This window comes from Tursiops truncatus, chromosome 3 (genome assembly GCF_011762595.2).
Source record: "Tursiops truncatus isolate mTurTru1 chromosome 3, mTurTru1.mat.Y, whole genome shotgun sequence".
Taxonomy (NCBI): Eukaryota; Metazoa; Chordata; class Mammalia; order Artiodactyla; family Delphinidae; genus Tursiops; species Tursiops truncatus.
Genome location: NC_047036.1, coordinates 60,522,877 through 60,535,251, shown reverse-complemented (window position 1 = coordinate 60,535,251; position 12,375 = coordinate 60,522,877). Strand labels below are relative to the sequence as shown.

General features: G+C 41.3%; 1 protein-coding gene and 1 long non-coding RNA gene across 3 annotated transcripts in view; both read right to left on the bottom strand.

The window, feature by feature from the left end:
- Nucleotides 1-6,946, bottom strand: part of PDE8B (phosphodiesterase 8B) — a 320,960-nt gene extending 314,014 nt beyond the window's left edge. For both annotated transcript variants that reach the window (XM_019929794.3, XM_073802226.1), the window contains exons 1-2: nt 6,796-6,946; nt 6,549-6,681 (exon numbers count right to left, since the gene is read on the bottom strand). In XM_019929794.3, coding sequence (XP_019785353.1) covers nt 6,549-6,569 — 21 coding nt within the window. In that variant the 5' untranslated portion in view covers nt 6,570-6,681; nt 6,796-6,946. The remainder of the gene's footprint in view (nt 1-6,548; nt 6,682-6,795) is intronic.
- Nucleotides 6,947-6,970: 24 nt separating this feature from the next.
- LOC141278294 (uncharacterized) overlaps nt 6,971-12,375 on the bottom strand; it is a 56,781-nt gene continuing 51,376 nt past the window's right edge. Inside the window, exon 3 of the long non-coding RNA XR_012330737.1 lies at nt 6,971-7,004. This is a non-coding gene — a long non-coding RNA (uncharacterized lncRNA). The remainder of the gene's footprint in view (nt 7,005-12,375) is intronic.

Sequence of the window (12,375 nt, the reverse complement as noted above, 5' to 3'; positions counted from 1 at the left end):
TCAATTTTTCAATTATAAAATGCTTCTTTTTCAATGAAAAACAGCTTTATGGCTACAATCCATATCAATATCAAATCTTGTTCTCATACAGATGGATTGGAATTCACCAAGTCAAATCCACTCAAATAACAGTGTTAGGGTTGAGGAAAGAGAGAGGCCAACCTTATTAGCAAACTGACATTTTATTAAACAAAGTGTAGCTGGAGTCAGGGGCCCATGTGCTAAAGCAGGAAGCAGAAAAATGAATGAATGAATGAATGAATGGACTGCCTAATACCTCCCTCCCTCCCCCGAAAGAGCTCTATATTGCCTCAGTGAAAGAAGTACCCACTTATAACCAATTAAATAAGGTAAACTAGTACAGTACGTCATTCATTCATTGCACAAATAGGTACTGAGTACCTACTATGTGCCAACACTATTGTAAATAATGAAAGAAGGTGATACTTGGGAAGTCCAACATATTTATCTATATTTAAAATAACTTATTTTTCTGATTATAAAATAATAAATTGCTTTTTATAATTTTGAAACTTAAAAAAAGGAATAAAACCATCCTTCAAGGCAGAGTTTCTCAGCCTCGGCACATACAACATTTGGGGATGGGTAATTCTTTGTTGCAGGGGGCTGTCCTGTGCACTGTAAGATGTTTAGCAGCAGCCCTGGTCTCTATCCACTAGAAGCCACCAGCATTCCCCCATCTCCAGTCGTTAATACCAAAAATGCCTCCAGGCTTAGCAAATGCCCCTGGGGGAGCAAAATCACCTCAGATCCAGAACGGCTGCTTTAAGCAATCCACTTTGCTACACAATAGGGGCCTCAGAAGTCAAAGCCTACGGAGAGACCCCCTTTTTCCTGCAGGCAAATAAGCAGGAGCTTACCTCCTGGAGGAGCCCTTGTAATCCCCTTCTCCCTGATGTCAAGATACCAGCCCTCCAGAGAAAGGCAGTGCTGTCCCGGGTCTGGGTTGGGGCGACAGGGTGGAGGTAGGGATGGACAGTGATTGCTAAGGGGATCAGCGAGCTTCTGGAGCTTTCGCTGTGTGCGTCACCGCTGCTGATCCAAGCCGTGCCCCAGACCTGTACTTCTCCAAATGAGCTTTGCTAACAACCCTGGAAGAAAAGCTCCCCCTGTGCAAGGCTTACCCACCCACACATAAGTCCATCGGCCTGAGGCTGCTCTAAACAAGGAGGATTAAACTGTGCCTGTCCATCTTGAGCACTGTTAGGAGAGAGTCTCCAAAGCTGGGAGCAGGCATGCCTGCCTGTGCGCCCTGCTATACAGACTGCACAAAGGGTCCCTTGTGCACAGCCTAATCAAAGACAGAACCAAACAACCTGCCTGGCCTTTCAGCCCCAGCTTCGGCTGGTTCTTCAGAACAAACACTACTCACTAAGAAGCGAACATTTTCAGTTGGTAGAAAATGTCACCATGAGCCCAGGTCAGGCACAGTGTTTGTAGGTACATTAACCTGGGTCTTGGCTGATTGGAACAGAAGCAAAATTAGCCTTTTGTGTTCCTACTTAGGGACTCAGATTCACTGGTTCCCAATCATAGGAAGGAGAGCTGGAAGAAGAAGAGGGAGGGAGTGGCAGAATCTGAGTTCTGCTTTTATTCATTCATTTCCTACACACTTGTTGAGTTCCTGTTATATGCCCAACACGGTTCCTGGGGAGAACTTAGCTTTGGATGGAACCTTTCAGGGTTCACTAAATCAGAAGCTCCTGGAGCCTGATGAGGAGACAAGCTGATGGCCCACCTAAAGGGGGCGCGACTCCTCAGCTCTAGCTGCCTGTTGCTATCATGGCCTATGAGCCAGATTTGCCAGAATTTCTGGATTTTCAAGAGAAACTGGAAAACTGGATTTCTATGTGAAATCTTTTTATTTTTAAGCATAGTCTGAAATTTTAAAATAAAAACAAAACATTCCTGCACGGACAAAAATGATCCAGTCTGCAAGCCTTTAAACCCTAACTTTGGCTTTAGAGATGGTGGGGAGTACTGATTAAGAGTCAAGTACCTGGAAGGGGTAAGAAGGGTGTCTGGTTCTACCTCTTACTTGCTGTGTGACCTTGGGCAAGTTACCTAACTTCTCTGTGCCTTGCTTTCCTCATGTATTAAATGAGCATGATGAAGTACACTGTAGACTTAAATGAGAGAATGCGTGTACATGCCTGATCTACAACAGATCAATAAACATGAGCTATCATTTTTACAGGTCATCTGGTCCACTCTCCCAGAAATCCCTTTTACAACAGCCTTGGCAGTTGAACATCTGGTCACTGCTTGTGTGCTTTCTGAGACAGGAAGCTCAGGGCTTCTTAGGGAATCCCAGTTGTATAACAACCCCCAAATCTCAGTGGCTTAATCCAACGTATGTTCACTGATTGCTCATGTCCCAGTCTAGTGTGAACACATCCGGTGCTCTATCCCACCCCATGCCCTGTGGATCCATATACCTTCTATCTGGTAGCTCTGCCATCTCCCAGGACCTTCCCAGAATCCTCTACTGAGTTCTCTGTTTTCAGCTAGCTAAGAGGAAAAAAAGAAAGAGAGAGAGAGAGAGAACATCAGGTGCATCACATCTGCACATTCCCATTTGCCAGAACCCTGGCACACGGCCCCAACATGAAGAACATGAAAAGTTCTTCTGCATCCAGGAAGAGAAAATAGCATCAGTGAACATCTAAACAATCTCTGTTATGCTCTGCATTCGTATAAAGACAATTCTGCAGACTCAGAATGTCTGCCTGTTGGTCCCAGTCTTGCCCGTCAGTGCAACAGGCACAGGACAGCAGGAAGACACAAGCTGGGGCACAAGTAGGTGTGGATTTGAATCTCAGTTCAAATACTTGCTAGTTTTGGACCTTGAGCAAATGGCTTCACCTCTTTGTATCTCAGTTTACTTATTTGAAAGATAAAGATAGTAATTACCTCCCTGGATTGTTGTAAGATGGAATAAGATAATACATGTGTTGGCACACGGCCTAATATCTGATACACAACCTAGAATTAATGCTCGTATCTCCCCTGGTCCTCTTCTACATGAATGCTTTCCAGGAATTTTAAAATGACTATAATTATTTCTGTAAGTTTTCTCTTCTCCCAGTTTCCTCAGCTATTTTCATTGTTTTTATGTCGTGTCATTACCAGCCCCTTCACTCTCTGGATGGCTGTTCCATAGACATACCTCAGTTTGTCAAGGGACCAAATATGCTGCCTGCCTTAATTAGGTTTCCCTGAAAACAGACCCTGAGATAGGACTTGCGTGCAGATAATTTGGGTGGGGGGGGAGTTATCTTAGGAAACAGAAGTCGGGCAAATGGGGAAGGGAGAAAAGTCAACAAATGAGTGGGCTACAGCTCTGGGCAACTGGGGTTCAATCCCATAGGGGCTCTGAGGAATATGTAGAAGGCACCTTAGAACTGTCCACATTCTATGTCCTGCGGGATGAGAAGGCTGGGGCATTTACTTATGAAATCCTGCTCTCATTGGTTTAGAGCTGCCCCCAACCCAGGGGTATTACTTGCCTTAAAGTATGGGTTGTGCCTATATATAGCTGAGCAGACTTTGCAGACTCCTAAACAGCCCAGGGGAGAGACACTGTGACGTGAGCCTGGATGGACACTGGCAAAGTGCATGGCCATGTTCACCACAGCTACCCTGAAATCTGGTGGCTGAAGGATGCGGCTCAGAACATCACAAGCTCTGCTATGATACCTCTAACAAAAATGTCTGGAAGACTCCACCCCACGTGTTCATAAAGGTTGCCTGAGTGTAGGGATTACAGTGATCATTATTTTATCTTTTTAATTTGTTTTGTTTGTTTCCCCAAGGAACACGTGATGGCCAAGAATAAATACTATGAGCCAAGGCAGGGTCTGACCAGTGTAGAAAAGAAAATATAATAGCTCATTAAAAGTAGACTGAGGGAGGGCTTCCCTGGTGGTGCAGTGGCTGAGAGTCCGCCTGCCGATGCAGGGGATGCGGGTTCGTGCCCCGGTCCAGGAAGATCCCACATGCCGCTGAGTGGCTGGGCCCGTGAGCCATGGCCGCTGAGCCTGCGCGTCCGGAGCCTGTGCTCCACAACGGGAGAGGCCACAACAGTGAGAGGCCCACGTACCGCAAAAAAAAAAAAAGTAGACTGAGGGTAAAGAGAGAAGTAGAACTGCTTATATTCATACATGATATCGCCTTGTGCACAGAAAATCCCAAGGAATCCACATACAAGATGACTAGAACTAATAATGAGTTTAGCAATACTGTAGGATACAAGATCAATATTTAAAAATCAATTGTATTTCTATACTAGCAATGACAAATCCGAAAATAAAAAATGTTTTAATTCTACTCACAAAGCATAAACAGAATAAAATATTTAGGAATAAATTTAATAAAAGAAGTGCAAGACTTATACACTAAAAATTATAAAATATTACTAAGAGAAACTAATGAAGATTCAAATAAACAAAGAAACAATCTCTATTTATGGATAGGAAGGCTCAATATCGTCAAGATGCAAATTCTCCCCAAATTGATTTGTATATTCAGCACAATCCCCATCAAAATCCCAGCAGGCTTTCTTTTTTTTGATAGAAATTGACACACTGATCCTAAAAATTATATGGAAATGCAAAACAATAATTTATTATTATAATCAAAATAATTTTGCAGTAGAAGAACAAAGTTAGAAGACTTATATTACCTGATTTCAAAATTTACTATAAAGCCACGTGACTCAATACAGTGTGGTATTGGTGCAAGAAATACATATAGATCAATGAATGAAGTTTGAGAGTCCAGATATAAACACTTGCATTATGGTCAACTGATTTTTGATAAAGGTGCCAAAATAATTCAACGGGGGAATGAATTAGTCTTTTTTCAGCAAATGGTGACTATTGCATATCCCCTACATACAAAAACATAAACTTAGGCCCTTATCTCACATCATATATAAGAAAAGAACTTGAGTGTATCACAGGCCTAAATATAAGAGCTAAAACAATAAAACTTCTAGGAAAAAAATAGGAGAAAATCTTGGTAACTTTGGGTTGAACAAAGAGTCCTTAGATATGACAACAAAACCATGACACTTAAAAGAAAAAATGATAAATTGGACTTCATCAAAATTAAACTTTTGCACTCTAAAAGATCACTAAGCAAAAAATTTTTAAAATAAGCTATAGACTGGGAGAAAATATACAGAATTATAGATCTTATAAAGGACTTGTATATAGAAGAAATAAAAAAACTCTTACAACTCATTAATAAGACCACCCAATTTAAAAACGGGCAAAAGACTTAAATAGATATTTCACTAAAGATGGTACACAAATGTCTAAAAAGCATGTGGAAAGATGCCCCAATCATTAGTCATTAGGGAAATGCAAATTAAAAGTACAATGAGAGTCTACTATATACCTCCTGGAACAGCTAGAATGTAAAAGAGAGACAACACCAAATGTTTGTGAGGATGTGGAAGAACTGGAATCTTCATACATTGTTGATAAGAATGTAAAATAGTTCAACCACAGTAGATGACAGTTTGACGGTTTCTTTAAAAGCTAGACATACATTTACCATACAACCTAGTGATTCCACTCCTAGGAATCTACCCAAGAGAAATAAAAACATATGTCTAGATGAATGGATAAAGAAGATGTGGCACATATATACAATGGAATATTAGTCATAAAAAGAAACGAAATTGAGCTACTTGTAGTGAGGTGGATGGACCTAGAGTCTGTCACACAGACTGAAGTAAGTCAGAAAGAGAAAAACAAATACCGTATGCTAACACATATATATGGAATCTAAAAAAAAAACAAAAAAAATGGTTCTGATGAATGTAGGGGCAGGACAGGAATAAAGACGCATAGAGAATGGACTTGAGGACACGGGGAGGGGGAAGGGGAAGTTGGGATGAAGTGAGAGAGTGGCATGGACAGATATACACTACCAAACGTAAAATATATAGCTAGTGGGAAGCAGCTGCATAGCTCAGAGAGATCAGCTCGGTGTTTTGTGACCACCTAGAGGGGTGGAATAGGGAGGGTGGGAGGGAGGGAGATGCAAGAGGGAGGAGATATGGGGATATATGTATACGTATAGCTGATTCACTTTGTTATACAGCAGAAATGAACACAACATTGTAAAGCAATTATACTCCAATAAAGATGTTAAATAAAAAACAAAAGAACAAAAAGAAACATATGTCTGCACGAAGACTTGTACGTAAATGTTTACAGTAGCATTATTTATAACATTCAAAAACTGAAAACAACCCAAATATCTGTTATCTGATAAATGTATAAACACAATGTTATACAACCAATTAAGAGAATACTCCACTCAACAACCATGGTGAACTTTTGAAAGTGCAAATTAGACTTGGGATTTTAAGGTTAAATGTAAAAGAGAGTTTTGCAACATTGTTAACAGTTTAGAAATATTTAAGCCTGTATAAGTTTATATGATGTTACATTTTGGTACCTGTATAAGTCATTTTGGAGCTGACATACCTTGTTTCTGATCTGCTTACTCACCTCATTGGTGTGAAGCAGCATCCGGGCTTGCAATCGCTCTCCTTCCCTGGATTCCCTTTCAGTTTGTCGGACTCCTGGGCCAGGTGTATGTGTTTAGCCCCATGACGAAGGACTCCAGCTTCTGTAGGACACCCTTGTCAACAAGTTCAAAGACAACAAGAACAAATATGAGTTTCAACCTGTCTGTGGAATTCTGGCTCATGTTCATGGGATACCAGCCTGCTCGTGACCTTCCCTTTCTGCTTACCTGCCTGTGGACTTCAAAAGTTTGACTGGGGTCAGATGTGCCTCCAAGCTCATACAGCTGTTGGAGTATTCAGTTTCTTGCAGGTTGCCGACTAAGGACCTTATTTTCTTGCTGACATCAGTTGGAGGCTGCCTTCAGCTCCTTGCTGATATGGTAGCTCAGGACAAGGCAGTTTGCTCCTTCAAAGCCGGCAAAGGAGGGGAGGTCTCCTAGCAAGACGAATTGCAGTTTTATGTAATATAATCATGTGCACATAATCACACATATCCAACTGCCTTTGCCAAATTCTACCAATCAGAAGCATTTCACAGGTCCCGTCCACACTCAAGAGGAATCACACACAGGAGGTAGGGAATGTAAGGGTTACCCTAGAGTCTGTCCACCACAGTCTACCCTCTGGTCCCCAGTGATGTGCGTCCCTCCCACATGAAAGATACATGTAATCCCTCCCAATTTCCCCAAGAACCTCATATCTTTATAGCATCTGCTCAAAGTCTAGAATCTCATCATCTAAATCAGGTCCAGGTAGGAATGAGTCTCCTTAAGTATAGTTACTCTCAGTCTACAAAACTAGACAAGCTATCTGACACCCAACCATCCAACACACAGTAGAGGAACAGGTATGTAAAATAGTTATAGACATTCTATTTAAAATGGGACAGGGGGGCTTCCCTGGTGGTGCAGTGGTTGAGAGTCCGCCTGCCGATGCAGGGGACACGGGTTCGTGCCCCAATCCGGGAGGATCCCACATGCCACGGAGTGGCTGGGCCCGTGAGCTATGGCCGCTGAGCCTGCGCGTCCGGAGCCTGTGCTCCACAACGGGTGAGGCCACAGCAGTGAGAGGCCCGCGTACCGCAAAAAAAAAAAACAACAACAAACAAAAAAACTGGAAGATACTTTGGCAATCAATGAGCCAGTCTTCCATCTAATACAATAAAATGGGACGGGATATATGAAAGGTGAAAAGGAGTTACCAATTCAAAGAAATTTTGAAATTCAGCCTAGCAAACTCTTACCAGAGTTCCTCAATTAGATTCTAGGGCCTGGGAATAATCCACAGTAACTCTTGGTTCTGCCCTCTGAGTCATGTTACCTTTTTCATGAAAGGTAGCACATTTGTAGCTGAGTACTTTTTTTTTTTTTTTTCCGGTATGCGGGCCTCTCACTGTTGTGGCCTCTCCTGTTGTGGAGCACAGGCTCCGGACGCGCAGGCTCAGCGGCCATGGCTCACGGGCCCAGCCGCTCCATGGCATGTGGGATCTTCCCAGACTGGAGCACGAACCCGCGTCCGCTGCATTGGCAGGCGGACTCTCAACCACTGGGCCACCAGGGAAGCCCCGCAGCTGAGTACTTTTATCATCCTGCTTCCTGCCAGTAGTTTGGAGATCTAACAGCCTCCTTTATTTTGTACTGTTTCTGTCCCTTTCCGTTTAAGTTGGCAGTGCTTTTGCCAAAATTAATTTCTTAAATACTTTGTGGGTCTCCTGTCAATTTCCCTTACATGTGAGTAACAACCACAGTTCTTTTGAGACAGGCACTCCTTTAGCTAGGGTAAAGATGTTGAGATGGTTAAGGGACAACTCAGACAGGCCTTATTATTTGAGAAGTTGTATGAGGCACACCTTTTATCTCTAGAGAGGGTCCATCACGTGACTGGATACTATTCCGATCCTTAGATCTTCCTGAGGTTTTAACAAAACCTACTACAATAACCACTTGGCATTCTCCTAGGCCAGGGTTTATCTCTATGCCACATGCTTGAAAGTCATTTCTTACTTTTAACATCTTTTGCCATTTGGAGAGACTGAGAATTTTCAAAATCATCAAGTCCCAGTTCCTTTTTGTTTAACAGTTCTTCCCCTCATTTTTTCTTTCTCCTCTCACATTTTACTATATGTAGCAAGAAAAAACCAGGTGGCACCTTCAACATTTTGCTTGGAAATCTTAGCTAGATAAACAAGTTCATCACTTACCTGTTCTGCTTTCCATATCATTTCAGGAGACAATTTTGCTAAGCTTTCTGTGACTACCTAACAAGGAAATCTCTTCCTCCAGTTTCCACATTTCTTACTTCCCTTTGAGCCCTCACTGGCAGCATCCTCCAAGTTTGAATTTTCACTAACAGTCTGTTCAAGGCAAATTAGGCTTTCTCTATCGTGCTCCCCAAAATTCTTCTAGCCTCTAAGCAGTTTCAAAGTCAATCCCACTTGTTTTAGGTATTTGTTATAGCAATACTCCACTTTCAGGTACCAAAATATAACCTTGTGTTTTTAAGTTTCATTGATTAGGTCTGCTAGAATTTTAAGTACATGGGAAGATTTTGTATGTTTGTAAGAAATTTCAAAACCCAGCACTTCCAACCTGAGCTACTCAGAGATGATTTTTTTTTTTTTTTTTTTTTTTTTTTTTTGCTTTTGAGTTTGACAAAATTACTGTATCACCAGGAAGGTAAAGACATATGCATTTTTAAACATACTCTATCCTCAGGAGAGTATAAGAATACTCATAAGAGTAAGTATAGTGATAGACGAGAAATAAAGTTAAGTATATAAGTACTTTATAACGTTTAAGTTTAAATATAATAGTAAGTGTTGCAATCACTGTGATGAGTCACATGTATGTTTCTGCTTTTAAAGGCATTTGTAGCATTTAAAGGATTCCGATATAGGATACTCATTATTTTAGAAGAAATTCAATTAGCTTATAAATTAATATTTAAATGTCTGGAAAATGTTATATTTGTTAAATTCGTAAGTTTTAATTTTTTTTAGTTGTGTAAGGAGCGTTCAGATTTTCAGAGGAATATTGTTTAATCTATTTATACAATTAGTAAATCCAGCGTTAAAGTACCAACAGCAGTGATTGTGTCTCTGGACGTACAGAGACCCCTCGGACATTAAAGAATTTAATCAGATGTAAGCGTTCCTGAAAGATTCATGGCGGAGACACAGAAGACAGAATTAGGGAGGCAAGAGCCAGGTTTCAGTTGGTATCAGCTGCTATTTAAAGTGCCGGGATGGTGGCTCTGGAATGCTGCTGTCCTGACGCCCTCTAGTGGTTCAGACTGCGAAGCCCACCTTTTCTGAGAACCAGGAGAAAAATGCTTATTGCTAAGTCAGCTCGCTCTCCAAGAAGTTTCTCTTGATTAGCGAGACTTAGGGAAAAAAGAAAAAAAAAAAGATCCAGAAATTCTTCTGTCAACGTTCTTGTGAGATACTCAACCAGTCTTTACACAAACACATCCTGCATCACTAGGTGCCTCAATCCTCTTTGACTACCTCTAATTATTATAAAACGCTTCCTTCTTCTCAGCTGACACTCCATCACTGCGACCTGTACCACTGGCTCTGCGTTTCCCTCTGGAGCTGCACGGCACAATTCCAATCTCTCTTGCACCTGACAGCACCTCAAATATTTGAAAATGACTTCTTGTCCTCCTCAGCCGAGCTTATCTTCTCCAGACCAACACACGTGGTTCCCTCTACTGTTCCTCATTTGACCCAGCTTTCAGTTTCTGTCCCAGTTGCTCTCTTCTGGAGGCATTTCAACAGCCCCTGAAAACACACCGATGGCAAAAATGGCCTCCACCCTGAGAGGTGGCCCATCTGCCCACAGTGCGGAGGGGCTGTCACCGCCCTCCCAGTGCACACTCTAACTCCAAGGGCTGTCTGGATCAGCCTTGTCCAACAATGTCAAATGATGGATGGATGGAAGGCTACGATCTCCCTCGTCTGGACTTTCCCACTAGCCTTGCTTTACTCTCTTTGTAGCCTTGAAGCATTTTCTGTATTTGGACAGAACTTATCAGTTTCCTACATAATACTGTATGCAAACCACCTGGACAGGTGACCAGGTCTGGGTGAAGTTGGCCTGCCATTGAGCAGAGAGCTCTTGAGAAATCTCAAGAATGACTTCTTCCCTTGTGAGAATGAAGCTTAGTAACTTGAGACTGGATTCTAACCTTCATGTTGGGGACATCTGACCAGACTACATCCCTTCCACTGTAGCTGAGGCTCATTTTCTCTCATATCTCCCTCTATGGAAACAGAGAAGAAAGACTTGGTGTCAATAATGTAACAACCCTCTATAATTTGAAGAGACTGATATTCAGTCTACTCACACCTCTCTTCTCTGAACTAATGTAGACTTTTCCCTGAAGGGCTATTTTTCAAAAGCTTTCATCATTTACTTTGTCTCCCCTGGCTCCTTTCCAACTTCTCCATAACATCCTACCCTTATGGGGCCAAGGACTGAACAGTATGTTTTAATGACTGATATTGGCTATAGATTAAGAATTATATCTGTGAAAATATTTCCATTATAACATAGCTCATTGTACAAAGATTTATATACCTAAGGAGTTCCTGGCTGGCATATAACAAGTTATGTTTCAGTTATTTGAAAGTTGGGCACATTTTCCCACAGAAACAGTGGTTCCCAGCCCAGCCAAAAAAAAAAAAAAGCCAACTTAGATCACACAGCAATAATGATATCAGGTTGAATTTAGGGAATAAGAATTCTCTGATCTTAAGCTTAAGAGATGCAGAAAGATGAAATGAGAATTTCTGTCTCAATTTCTCAGCGGAGGCTGCTCTTCGGGGACATTTTGAAATGGGTGACTCTTAACTTTGAATATCTTCCCACATTCTTTTCTGGCCCTCTCCCACCTCTTCGGGTCCTTATCCCAGTCTCCTAGTTCCCAATATTCTAGTGTTGTCAGAAATCTCCTAGGGTGCTGCCTCACTCAGATCTCCCTACATTCTGCAATTCTCCATGCTTCAATACACCTGAGCTCCCCTTGCCCATGACCCATCATCCATCCCCTCAGTAAAGCCAAGTTCAGGTGGGGTTAGAATGACAGGTATCTCATCAAATCAACTGCCATTAATGAATTCTCAATGATGCCTCTGTTTTTAAATGGATATCTTAGATAGTCAAAAGATTCTTATCTGTGCAATTTCAGGCAGTGTCAGAAAATTTTAAAATACAGATTATATGAGGGAAGATTTTGGTGAATATGGAAGCCTTATAGTAGATATGTTCATTCTGCCTAATGGGAGTGTATCCCAAATGGTACCTCCTTTCCACAGATTCCCTCCCTCCTCTATTTCTGAATCACAGATATATGCTCCATATTGTTTTTCAAATTGTTTTTGACAAATTGCTGTTCTCTTAAGAAATTGAGTGAAAGCAACCATGCCAAAAAAAAAAAAAAAGCACATACTGTAGGATTCCATTTATATAAAATTCTAGAAAAAGCAAACTAATCTATAGTGACAGAAAGTAAATCAGTGGTTGCCCAAGTTCAAGGCAGGAAGGAGAAATGAATTACAAAAGGGCCTGAGGAAACTGTTGGAGGTTATGGAAATGTTCACTCTCTTCATGTGGTAAAGGTTTCATGGGTGCATACATCTGTCAAAATTTAACACACTTTATTACACTTTAAATATGTGTAATTTATTGTACATCATTTGTACCTCAATAAAGTTGTAAAAAAAGAGAAATGAAAAAAGACTAACATACACACACATACATTTTTCTTCTCAGAATTGACACTTATTAATAGTTTATCATATTTGC